At 40.9% G+C, this 13,512-nt stretch overlaps 1 protein-coding gene across 1 annotated transcript in view; it reads left to right on the top strand.

The window, feature by feature from the left end:
* The window catches only part of SLC26A8 (solute carrier family 26 member 8), a 66,303-nt gene that overhangs the window by 40,767 nt on the left and 12,024 nt on the right, over positions 1 to 13,512 (top strand). The window contains 3 exon segments of the mRNA XM_028479516.1: positions 4,100 to 4,247; positions 5,798 to 5,911; positions 10,943 to 11,020. Coding sequence (XP_028335317.1) covers positions 4,100 to 4,247; positions 5,798 to 5,911; positions 10,943 to 11,020 — 340 coding nt within the window.

The following is a 13,512-nucleotide window of genomic DNA, read 5'->3' as shown; positions in this document are numbered from 1 at the left end:
AAGTTTTTATAAAGGAAAAAATAAAATTGGAGTGGGGGGAGCTATGGTAAACAAAAAGTCTATGGCTTTTCATTGGCTGAGTCCTTTGCCAGGCAAGAAGAGGAGTCTTTCTTCTTCCTGTTGGGCTCGGTCTCCCAACTCTACTTAATTATTTTCTGTTTATTAATTTTTTTTAAACAATATTCTCTGCTAACAGTCTCTGGCCACAGCCAAATCTGGGTCATGGGCTCAAGTTCATTTTAGAACACAGAGGTTCTAAAGGACAAGGGCTAGGACAACCCCGTTCTTCTCTGGTCAGGCTTTGATGCTCTTCCCATGGTTGAGCCAGTCCCCTTACCCAAGTGAACTGCTGGATGCACTGAATACCAGAGAGACTCACGCATCTTCCTCACAGAATATTATGAACCTTCTCAACCTCCATACCTGTCTGATTAACTCTCAAGGATGGGACAAGAGATACCTCTGTTTTCCTAGCCTCTCTCTGGGGTTCAGGGCTCAGGAGGTGAGCATTCCTTCTGTCTTCACCTACTTAGACTGAATCGGTGTCCTTGAGCAACATTACTTCATCACTCTGAGTAGAAAGCCTTCTTCAAGTAGTCTGGCATATGGAGTTCTTAAGGACTTGCAATTAATTTACATTATGATTCCTACCAGTGACTATGGGGCATCACTCTTGCTTCTGTTAGGGAATTATAGTTTCTTTAACCTTGACCAGATGAATCACTTTAGCTAAGAAAGGCAGCATACCACAGTTTCTTGGCCCATGAGAAGGCTTTTGAAGAGCATTGTTTATTTCCTCATGTTCTTCAATAGGGAATACAGCAAAGAGTCAATGATATTGGCTAGCCCGCAGCATACAAAACAGAGGCTACTTTGATGCAACCAGATTGAATTAATCTCATATCCTACCAGTTCTCAGTGAAATCTAATGAGGATTAAATACATTTGAAATTCTGTTCATTTTTTTTAAAACCGTGAGCAGGCAACCTAGGTACCAGGGAATACAATGGTAAATAAGACTTGGTCTCTGCCCTCAGGAAAAGAAAATGACAAGGGCAACAATGGGATTGATGCTTTACATAATTATTTTATGTCATTTGTTCCTCACAGTAATACTGTAAGGAAGATATTATCTTCTTTTTATGGCTCAGGAAACTAAGGGTTATCAAGTTTAAAGTACTTATCCAAGCTCACACAGCTGGTCAGTGTCAGAGCTACCATTTGAACCCATTTCTATTTAATTCCAAAATCTAGTATAATAACCCCTCTATTATACTTACTTAATATGCTTCTGTTATTAATGACTTTAAAAGCACACAATTAACCTTTGCTTATAGTTCATCATAAGATTCAAGGGTATAGGTAGAGAAACAAACATTTCAAAAATCTAATTTTAGGTATTGCTTTGAACTCCCTTTTTATTACCTGTTTATCCACGGTTGCTAGGGACTAGAAAAACTGAACAATCTAGGTTAGCTCCTTCCACGTCCATGTCCCCTTTTAACTAAATTGCTGACAAAGAATTGAATGTTACAGAAAACATCAGGAAGGAAAAAAACAGTAGTTTATGCTATTATCATATTAAATATTTAAGGTTTACTAACATAGATTTGGGCAATAAATTCATGAAAATTAAAATCTTTTGTGCATCAAAAGACACTAACGGGCTTCCCTGGTGGCGCAGTGGTTGAGAGTCCGCCTGTCGATGAAAGGGACACGGGTTCGTGCCCCGGTCTGGGAAGATCCCGCATGCCGCGGAGCAGCTGGGCTCGTGAGCCATGGCCGCTGAGCCTGCGCGTCCGGAGCCTGTGCTCCACAACGGGAGAGGCCACGGCAGTGAGAGGCCCGCATACCACCCCCCCCCAAAAAAAAGACACTATCAAAAGAGAAAAAAAGGCAACTCACAGAATAGGAGAAAATATTTGCAAATCATGTATGCAGAGGGATTCACATTCAAAATACATAGAGAACTCCTAAAACGCAAGAACAAAAAACCAACAACCTGACTCAAAAAGTGGAGAAAGGACGTGAAAAGACATTTTTCCAAGGATGATACACAAATGGCCAATAAACACATAACATGCACAACATCACTAATCATTTGGGATATGCAAATCAAAACTACAATAATTCATTAGATACCACCTCACACTCATTAGTATGACTACTATTTTTTTTAAAAAAAGACGAAAATAACAAGTGTTGGTGAGGATGTGGAGAAAATGGAACTCTTGTGCACTGTTAGTGGGAATGTAAAATGTACAGCCACTGTGGAAAGTAGTATGCTGATTCCTCAAAAAATTAAAAATAGAATTGCCAAATGATCCAACAATTCTATTTCTGGATATATTCCGCCCAAAGTTAAAAGCAGTGTCTTGAAGAGATATTTGTGCACCTATGTTCATAGCAGCATTACTCACAATAGCTGAAATGTGGAAGAAACAATAAGTGTCCATCGATGGATGAATGGATAAGCAAAATGTGTTATATACATACAATAGAATATTTTTTGACAGTAAGAATATAGTTTTATTTATAGAAGTAATAAAAGGAATATACCACACAAGTATTTGACACACAAAACACCTTAGACACAAAGATATGGAAGTGAATTTTTACAGTTTATTCACATTGAGTCTAGAATACTAGGTGACCCATTGTCACCTTTAAAAAACAGAATCTTGTTACATCTCTTGAATACAAATTAAACAGCTCAGACTGAGTTGGTCGAGGGCACATAGAATCTGGAACTCACTCTAGTCTGTGCCTTTACCCTAACTCTTGAAGCTGCTACACTCATGACAGAATAATTCAGTGGGTGGTGAATCAGACAAAACAAACACCAAACAGACTTTCCTTCACAGCATGGCAGGTGTGAGGGAAAGGTAAACTTTAAACAAAGCTGTATTTATCTCGCAACAATGCCCCAACTGGAGCACTTTTTTTTTTTTTTTCTATAGACAGATACTCCTAACACACGATTTTTCTGCTGCTCAAGAACCTTCAATGGCTCCCCAGTGCCTATGAACTCAAAATGGCAGGATGTTAAGGCTGGACTTTTCTTGTTTGTGACTAGCCCCAGTGGCTTAGCTGAAATTGTCTAAGATTTGATTGGAATTCAGTATTAATTGTGAAGTGGGAGAGAGAGACTGAAGGCTTCATAACGGTTCTGGAATGTGCTTAATTTGGGCACTGAAAATCCAAATATTTTAGCATTCAACTCCCCTCATACAATAGAATATTATTCAGCCTTAAAAAGGAAGGAAATTCTGACATATACTACAACATAGATGAACCTTGAGGACGTTATGCTAAGTGAAATAAGCCAGTCAGAGAAAGACAATTACTATATGATTCCACTTATCTGAGGTACTTAGTAGTCAAAATCACCAAGACAGAAAGTAAAATGGTAGTTGTCAGAGCTGGGGGGAGGGAGAAATGGAGAGTTATTGATTAATAGTTATAGAGTTTCAGTTTTACAAGACGAAAGAGTTATGGAGTAGATGGTGGTGATGGTTGCACATTATGAATTTATTTAATACCACTGAACAGTACGTTTAAAAATGGCTAAGATGGTAAATCATGTTATGTGTATTTTACCCAATTAAAATAATTGGGAAAAAAAGGTGTGGATAAGAATCAGAAGCAATTTTTACAAAGGACAATGACTAAAATTATACCCTAAAAGATTTGAGTTTGACTAGAAGGGAATACATTGAGCTTTTTAGCTCTAAACCATCTTAGATATGATATATGCCTATTGCTTACCCACTGGTATGGTCTCAAACAGTGTAAATAAACTATTTTTCATCGATTTTTGTAGTTTTGCCTGTCCTATCTGTTGCCATTGGTACATGGCAGAAACCTTGAACTAGAAGATAGCAGAGCATGTTCTCTTAATGGCTTTTGTAACCTGGCTTGATTTGCTGGCAGTTTTGGCAAGCTGCTGCCTGAGTTGCTGTTCTTATCTCTTATTTTTATTTTTTAAAAAAGGGTCAGACCTTTTGATATGGATGATAAAGTACGATAAGGTTGGAGTGGGGGAGATGCCAATAAATGATTCCTGCTATCTAGGAATAATTCCACCATTTTATTCCAGCTTCCTGTTTCCTGTAACGCCAGATACGAGCAATCTTACTGAAGTTCTTTTAGAAGCGTTCTCCTTAGCTTTAGTGAGCTCCTCTCTGCTCATATTTCTGGGCAGGAAGATTGCCAGTTTCCATAACTATGATGTCAATTCCAACCAGGTGAGAGGACAGACTTTTCTATTACTTTCTGTGACCCTTTAATCTTTGTTCTCTAACAGCCTGCAGTTAAAATGAAGACTGGATTCTTCTGTAGCCAGAGAGTCACTTGGACCATGATTTGAATTACAATTACCACAGGATGTTTTAAAATTTTATTTTTATTTACTTATTTATTTTTGGCTGCGTTGGGTCTTCGTTGCTGTGCGGGGGCTTTCTCTAGCTGCGGCGAGTGTGGGCTACTCTTCGTTGTGGTGCGCAGGCTTCTCATAGTGGTGGCTTCTTTTGTTGTGGAGCACAGGCTCTAGGCACGCAGGCTTCAGTAGTTGTGGCATGTGGGCTCTAGAGCAGAGGCTCAGTAGTTATGGCGCATGGGCTTAGTTGTTCCACGGCATGTGGGATCTTCCCGGACCAGGGCTCAAACCCATGTCCCCTGCATTGGCAGGCGGATTCTAAACCACTGCGCCACCAGGGAAGTCCTACCAAAGGATTTTTGAGAAGTGTGGCATACTTAACTCTGAAGCCACTTGAATTAATGTGTGTGGTTACTCTAGAACAGATATGGTGTAGGGAGGCAAGAAGGTAATGTATGACATCACGTTGTTAAGCTAGCAGAGTTCCTCTCCTCTCCTTTTATCTTCCTTTCCACCAAGTCCTTAGAAGTCAACCACATGCCAAAGTGCAATAAGAAATGCAGCGGAGGGACTTCCCTGGTGGTCCAGTAGCTGACTCCACACTCCCAATGCAGGGGGCTCTGGGTTCCATCCCTGGCCAGGGAACTAGAGCCCACGTGCTGCAACTAAGAGTTCGCATGCCACAACTAAAGAGATCCCGCCTTCCACAACGAAGACCCAGTGCAGCCAAATAAGTAAATAAATATTTTTTAAAAAGAAATGCAGTGGAATATCAAAACTAGGCTAATAATACAATTAAGTTGGCCTCCCAGAAATAGTCCTCGTCATTTATTTTTTTTTTTAGTCTCCAACCATTTTGAGTTTGGCTTTTTCCCTAGAAATTAAAAAGGGAATATGGGGACTTCCCTGGTGGTCCAGTGATTAGAACTCGGTGCTTTCACTGCCGTGGCCACAAGGTTCAATCCCTGGTCGGGGAACTAAGATCCTGCAAGCCGCTTGGCACGGCCTGGTGGCCTAGTGGTTAGGATTCCGGGCTTTCACTGCCTGGCCCGGGTTCAATCAGTGTCCCACTTTGACTTTAGGATAGTATAGAAGGAAGCAAGAAAAATAGTACTATATTTCTCCCTGTCATCCTAATTCCCAGCAATCATGTGGAAGAGAATAATAAGGCAAATGTCTCACTTACTCACTTTGAAAAAGGACTTTCCTTATGCTCTCTAGCTAAAATAAAGAAATCAGATTTGCCATCCTTCACTTCTTTCCAATAATATTTCAGTGTTATTTGAAGTGATGTAAATTTGAAGTGATGTAAACAACCCTATCTTCATGCATAAGAAATAACAGTATACCTTTAGTTCAAACTCAAATCAGCCTTCTTTGACAAACAGTGGGCCTAAAGTATTTGCCATTTCTTTACAGGATTTAATAGCCATTGGCCTTTGCAATGTCGTCAGTTCATTTTTCAGATCTTATGTGTTCACTGGTGCTGTTGTCAGGACTATTATCCAGGATAAAGCTGGAGGAAGACAACAGGTATGTGAAATAGAATTTGATCTCTAATATAGAAAGACACTTAAGTCTATTCATATGTATATTCACAGAAGGGAATTATATTAGTTTAACCATGTTACTGTTTTAATGTGATGCTTGTTTGGGAAGAATTTGGATTTCATGCTTGGCTTAATTTTTGCTTAGATTTTGTCTTAAAAGCTATCCGTCAATGTGGAACTTGAAAGTCATTTTCTATAAAAATACTGTTCTGTTAAAGGCTTCTCTATATTAGCCCACAAAAAGCTACTTTCCATGTAACATACCTAAAAGATGATATTTCAGATAAACCAACCATCACCTATTAACATTTTTTTTCTATGGGGAGATATATTCTCAGCCCTAGTCTGGGAAAACAATAATATAACTCTCTCCTTCCTGACAGCAGAACTAGAAACTTTCCTGGCTTCCTCAAAGGGCATGACAAGAGGCTTTCATGATAGAGAATAAAGTCTAAGTGAGCTTAGGGAATTTATGACCATTCTACCTTTGTGTAAGAGAAAATTATCTAGGTCAGACCCTCTTCAGGTATCCTGAATTAGTAAACTAAATATACAGGGGTATGGAAGGGATGAGGGAAAGGGAAAATGTTGGCAGAGAAGGCTCTAAAGGCAAGCTCTCTGTCTAATTGTAGGTAAGAGATATTTTTAAAATTTATTTATTTCATTTATTTATTTTTGACTGTGTTGGGTCTTCGCTGCTGCGTGCGGGCTTTCTCTAGTGGCGGCGAGCGGGGGCTACTCTTCGTTGTGGTGCGCGGGCTTCTCATTGCGGTGGCTTCTCGTGTAGCGGAGCACGGGCTCCAGGCGAGTGGGCTCAGTAGTTGTGGCTCGCGGGCTTAGTTGCTCCGCGGCATGTGGCATCTTCCTGGACTAGGGCTCGAACCTGTGTCCCCTGCATTAGCAGGCAGATTCTTAACCACTGAGCCACCAGGGAAGCCCGGCAAGAGAGTTTTTAAGTCCAACGTTCATGAGTTTTAAATTGACCAGATAAAAGTTACAACTTGACAACATGAGAGTTGTCCCATCTCAGTTATATAGCATGAATAAATGTCAAAGAACTATCAGAATTGAACTTGGAGTAAGCCCATGGAATGAGTTCAGGGATCAGGAGGCACAGAAACAGTGACAGAAGTCAAAGACAAGCTTAGGCCACAGCAGCACAGTAGGGAGGTATAGCCATGGTCAAAAAGTAAAGTGTCAGAAGAATGGACACTGAATTTAAATGGGGAAAGATAAAGTGTCACAGTCCATGGGTAAATATAAGTGAAATATAAGGTGAAAGCTAATAAAAGTCAGAAGATTGGGCAGGGGTGAGAACATGGGTCTAGAGTAAGCCCATACCATATGATTTTACGTGGACTGAGTTTTTTTGTCATAGAGCTTCTGCCAGACACATTGGCCTTTAAGGTGTATGTAGCTGTTTTGCACTACTATTTGACCAAAAGAAGGAAGACGAGTTATGTTAAAAAGAAGGATGTCCTATGCAAGTGTGAAAAAATTTTGAAGTCAAAATGAGAGGATTTTATGGTAAGAAAAAATGGAAATGCCAGACATTAGTTCCCACTAACTTGTGACCACACACTTTGTTTATTTAGTATACAAGCATAACAAATTTGGAGAGAAAAGATGCATGTGGTTGGAAAAAATCTAAATCACGGTGCAGGTAAAATTAAGTGCAGAATAAATAAAATAAATTTTAAAATGCCATAAATATTGCAAGAAGGAGAATGATAGATAAAGTGAGACTTTCAAGGATCATTGCAAGAGGGTTAGGATATGTATAGATGGAGGGAGGGAGGAAGGGCTTCAGTTCAGCCTCAGAGTTGCCTTTAGCCTGTTGGACAAAGTGCCTGCTTCAAAGGTTGCCGATGGCTCTCATTCTGTTTTCTGCTATGGCATTGTTCTCCCCTACCAATGACATCTCTCTTTGTGGTATAGTGACCCTTCAAAGGGAAGTATGTCCCCACGGATACTGGTAAGTCCTTCCCCAAGACCCTGACTTGCCCAGGGCAAATTGCTGGTTCAAGCAGAGAATGCCCCTGGCTCTGGCCCTCCACATTGGAGCTACCCCACCTCCAATAAGTTTTTGATCTGGACTCATTCAGCCTTCTTCATCCCATAGCAGGGGTTATTCTCTCCACCCTTTTTCTCTGGGGACTTTTGATTCACTCTGCCTGAGAACACCCCCACTTTTTCAAATCTCCTCAGGACTGCAGGAAAGAGAGGCTAGGGGGCTGGCTCTGAACCTCTCCGACATGACTTGTCACCAGGAGCCACTTATGTATGTATATATGTATTATGTATGTGTGTATGTATGTATATGTGTATGTATGTATGTCTGACATAAATACAAACTGTATAAAATGTGTCTGGATTTCACTTTAATTTCTCCCTGTCTAGAACTCACTTGTCTTCACTGGTTGCAGCAAAACCTATCAGCCCTTCCAGACATGGCCTGGGCCTGCTCATCCAGTTCTGACCACTATGCTTCCCTCTTCTCTATGATTGGGTTCCTTTCCTTGTTCTCTGCTTTCCAAGGACCAGCCTTCTTGCCTTGTCCCCAGGCTCCCAGAACTGCTTTTAAAAATGAGTTATTAAAAAAAAAGAGTTATTATTTTAAAAAAGAAAAGAAATTATCAAAGAGAGAAATGAGCTGTGTTCTTTTTAGAGGAAGCAGATAGGGCAGTGGAGAGAGCCTGGATTTTGGAGTCAACCGGTCAGGTGGATTGAAACCTGACTCAGTAGTTCTAGATGTGTGACCTTGGGCAAGTTACTTTCACTTTCTGAGGCTCTAGTCCTCATCTGTAAAATGGGGATAAGGATAACCTTTCAGTTGTGAGAATTAAACTGGATGACAATAGTGCCCACCATAGTGCGTGTCACTTAAGATGTTCAAATATCAGAGCTTCTACCCCAGGTCCTTAGTGCCCTGGCTGGTCCATGGTAATGTAGTGTCTGCTGCTTATGGAGCATTTGGTGTCTGAGGGTCTGCATGTCAGTAGTGGCTGTGTTTTATGGGACCTCACATTGCCTTGAATCCCCAGAAAGAAGGTAGAGTCAGTCTTTGTTCAAGAAAGCCTGGAAAAGTGATGGAAAATCAGAGCAGAAAAGCAAAACATGCATGAGATGTAAAGTTGTACATGCTCGTTGTCTCTAGACCCTGTTCAGGCACTGAGTCTGGGATTCTGAGAGCCATCAAGCATCCTCCTAAGGCACAATGCCACCAGGGATGACCCTCTGATCCCAAAGCCCACTGCTTTGCGTGTGCAGCCATGGGGGACACACAATTATTGGCAGGCCTCCCTGAGCAGCAAGTTTTATGGGATTCAGTGTCTGGTTTGTACTCATTTTAAACTAGGTTTATACAGCTAATTTTGGTGCCTGTATGTCTTTGCTTCCTTAAAAATAATCAGAAGAATTTTGGAGAAAGGAGTAGAAGGAAGGAAAAGTCCGGATATATTTTCCTGTGCTAATCAAAGCAGTTTCTTCTTATAGTGCAAGACTGCCTGAAGCTAGACCCTAAAACTCGATGCAGCAACAGGCTGATATGTACATTGGCTGGAGGAACTTATGGCTTCAGTTACCAATTTTTTTTTTTTTTTTTTTTTGCGGTACTCGGGCCTCTCACTGTTGTGGCCTCTCCCATTGCGGAGCACAGGCTCCGGATGCGCAGGCTCAGCGGCCATGGCTCACGGGCCCAGCCGCTCCGCGGCATGTGGGATCTTCCCGGACCAGGGCACGAACCTGCGTCCCCAGCATCGGCAGGCGGACTCTCAACCACTGCGCCACCAGGGAAGCCCCAGTTACCTTTTTTTAGTTCCACAGTGTATAAAATGTTTGCCATGAGAACTTCCTGAGTTTCAGTTACAGTGATCCATTTTCCTGAATCCTTCTCCCTACACTCTTCTCTCAAGGTTCAACTTTTCCATGTTGGGTTAGTCCCATTAGCTGTGCATCAGCTGGGATGGGGAAAGAAGGAAGTAGGATGTTGATTTCATTGCGATTATTTTCAGCGATACATTTATATGGCAAATAGCAGTGAGCAGTGAGAGGGAATCCAGTAGGAAGTTATTTTTTTCACACCTAATAAAAAAAGAGAAAAAAAGTTAGAGAATCATTGCTGAGTGGTCATTTAATGGCTTAGATTTAAGGTTGCTTGTTCTTGCTCGTATATGCCATTGTTTTGATTTGTGGTTATAGTTTTATTCCCCCTCCACCCCCATCACAGTGGGAAATTAAACTGCTTTATATTATTTTTTTCTTAGTAGGGGCTTAAACAATGGAAATTTATCAATAGAGGATATAATGAGTTCAAGATTATGTCCAGAGAGCCTTGAGATTATAAAGGGAACTATGCTTCTTAGCTCTCTACCTGTATTTGCCAATCTGAATCACTGCTTACCAATTAGTACTGAGCCCAGAGTAGTCAACCCAGGTGGGATAGGATCCAGAGCTCCTATATACAGCCCTGACTCATGTTCATAACCTTTTTTGATGGCAGTGAGGCAGAGGGAAACTGAAGTAGGAAAATCAGAAGTGAATATCATGGTGTTTTTAAGATGAAGCACCACTGAAGCTGTTAGATGGGAGGTTATCCAGGCTCCAAAATGGTTGGGATTTTAGGGCCGACAGTGATGAGTCTACCAGGGCTTTTCTAAACTGTTCAAAGAAGGGTTAAACTTAGGATGAAATGCAGGCTGGATTTTAGGAGACTTCAGATTCATAGCACAAAGCTATGGCAAGAAAGATTCAGATATCCAAGACAATCTGGGACTTTTCAGAAAGCCTTCATACGTCCAATCAACAAGAATCTATTGAGTATCTAGTATGTGTTCAGCACTTTGACAGGACCTGAAAATGTCAGTTCACCAAAAATGCACTTATGCTGGATGGTTATACTCAACCCCTTTTAAGAAAAAAAATGACATGCTTCTCACCAAGCAGAAGGCCTCAGTTGCAGACAGGGACCAATACATTCCTGATGGTCTCTCTCCAACTGGCTCTGTCTCCTCAGTTTGCATCTCTGGTAGGCGCAGGTGTGATGCTGCTCCTGATGGTGAAGGTGGGACGCTTTTTCTACAAACTGCCAAATGTAAGTAGAACTAATCAAATAACTAAGTCAAGAAAGAATGGATCTCCAGATTACATCTTGGTGGGGCATCTCTGAGGAGAACTGCGTTCAACTGATCCCCAGTGGTTGCCCCAGCCTATTTCTAGTTCCTTTTCTTTAAAATAACAGCCACTGCCTCACAGGATTGGGAGTTAAATAAGATAATATGTATAATATAGAGAGAACGGTTTTGAGCTAGTAATAAGCACTCAAACAATTGTTATTCTTCTCATTCCCATTAATCTTTTTTTTTTAAGCTATAAAGTAAGCTTTGGAAGTAAGGATTCAGTTAAACATGACCAAAATAGACTTCTGATGCCAGAACACCCAATACCACCGCAGGCTTGGAAGCTCATTGTGCATTCATGCCATCTGTTTTCCTAAATAGTTTCCAGAAGTCCTTGTTCTGCATTCATGTGAACTCAGTCCCCCTACTGCTGCCACACTGCCTCTTGGTCAGTTCAGAACACTAAAGGCAGCATCTAAAAATTGAGTTCTAACTCTGTGTTCAGCTAGGATGCCTCTATATACATATGTGCCATTTCTTCCCTTTGTGTGAGACGGATGACCTTACATTTAGAGATGCCAGGTGCATTAATTACTAGCTATAATCGATTTGTTCTAAGTTACAATACAGATCAATGCCCAGTCATCATAATTTCCTTTTAAATTTCCTTAATGTTCCCTTTAGCCATTTTTAGATAGTACTAAAGGAGCAGGGAGGAGATTTTATTCCTGGTGCAGCAGCTTGGTTACACACTGAGGTGGCAGTCCCTAAGCTGGAGTGGTTGTAAATATTATGCCCATCCTTTTGAATGCATTTATTCCACCTGGTAAATATCAGGTTTCAGTAGAGCAGGACCATCTCAAGGCTGTTGCTGCCTTCTGCTCTTGTGATTCAGGGACCTTGGAAACCAGCCATGGAATATATGCATGGTGGGTGGGATTAAGCTTCTGTTTATCACACAAGCTGTCCTCTGATTCCCAGCAGAAGCCATCTACAGAATTTAGTTTATATAGCACCTTTGGTGCTATAACTCTTGGGAGTCTATTTTTGGAGGGCCACTCACTAATTTACTTTGAACAATGATATTTTTCCATTCTAGAAGTGTCAGAATTTTTAAAAATCTCAAATAAAAATCTGTCAGAATTCACTGAAGGGTAGTGATAAAAGTAGGTAAGCCCTCCCTTACTATAAATATGTTGGGGATAGAACAGCCCTTGCTTTTGGCCAACCATGTTATGGCATGTTATTTTTACATCATCTAGTTAGGATGTTTCTGGGTGAGAAAATGTGAATACAATCTGATCAGTGGAATATCTGAATTTCTATAACACTGGGACTCTATGAGTATTAAACTACGAATGATCCCTTCCTTCTCTGAACGACTGTGGATAGCTTGTTGCAAAATCCTTAGGAGAGTAATTGGTGGAACATCCTGGCTAGGATCTCAACTAGTTAGCAATGGAACCAACATAAATTTTTAAAAAACGTAATACAGGGACTTCCCTGGCAGTCCATTTGTTAGGACTTTGTCTTCCAGTGCCTGGGGTACGGGTTCGATCCCTAGTCAGAGAGCTAAGATCCCACATGCCTCATGGCCAAAAAACCAAAACATAAAACAGAACAAATATTGTAACAAATTCAGTAAAGATTTTTTAAAAATAGTCCTCATCAAAAAAAAAAATCTTAAAAAAAACCATAATGCAAATAGTATATTCAATATTGTTCCAATTTTTTGTGTTTTTTTTTGCATTACGCGGGCCTCTCACTGTTGTGGCCTCTCCCGTTGCGGAGCACAGGCTCCGGACGCGCAGGCTCAGCGGCCATGGCTCACGGGCCCAGCTGCTCCACGGCATGTGGGATCTTCCCGGACGGGGGCACGAACCCGTGTCCCCTGCATCGGCAGGTGGACTCTCAACCACTGCGCCACCAGGGAAGCCCTATTGTTCCAATTTTGTGTGAAAAAATACATAGGCTATACCAAAATGTTAACAATGGTTATCTCTTGTATGATGGAAATTATATATAAATTCAATTCTTCTTTACACATGAGCATGTTTTATCCTAATATTAAGAAAGGTAAAAATTTTATTGTATATTATGTCATGAAAAGATTTGTTTCCTCTTCATACTCCATACTTCAAGCCAAAAATCTGGTAACAGCCCTATGAAGTTGAATTTCTTATCTTTCCTACCACATCTCCCTGCAAATTGTGGAAATTTTGGGAGATTCTTGACTGGAAAGAAGATGAAGATGGGAAACAAGTAATTTCTGCTGACTTCATCTTTGTTCTTCCCTCCTCTACTGACCTGTTAAGACCAAGTGGTCACTGAGTAACCTCAGAAAATAAGAGTAAGCTTGGATCCACTCCATTCCTGATGATAGGATCAGTTCTAATTCCCAGGCAGAGTATATAGAAGAGAGGATGGCTAGGAAAAGGATGAGAAATGTTTCTTAGAGTAGGTTCGA

This window comes from Physeter macrocephalus, chromosome 18 (genome assembly GCF_002837175.3).
Source record: "Physeter macrocephalus isolate SW-GA chromosome 18, ASM283717v5, whole genome shotgun sequence".
Lineage (NCBI taxonomy): Eukaryota > Metazoa > Chordata > Mammalia > Artiodactyla > Physeteridae > Physeter > Physeter macrocephalus.
The sequence above is the reverse complement of the archived record's forward strand: the minus strand, read 5'-3'. Positions and strand labels throughout refer to the sequence as shown.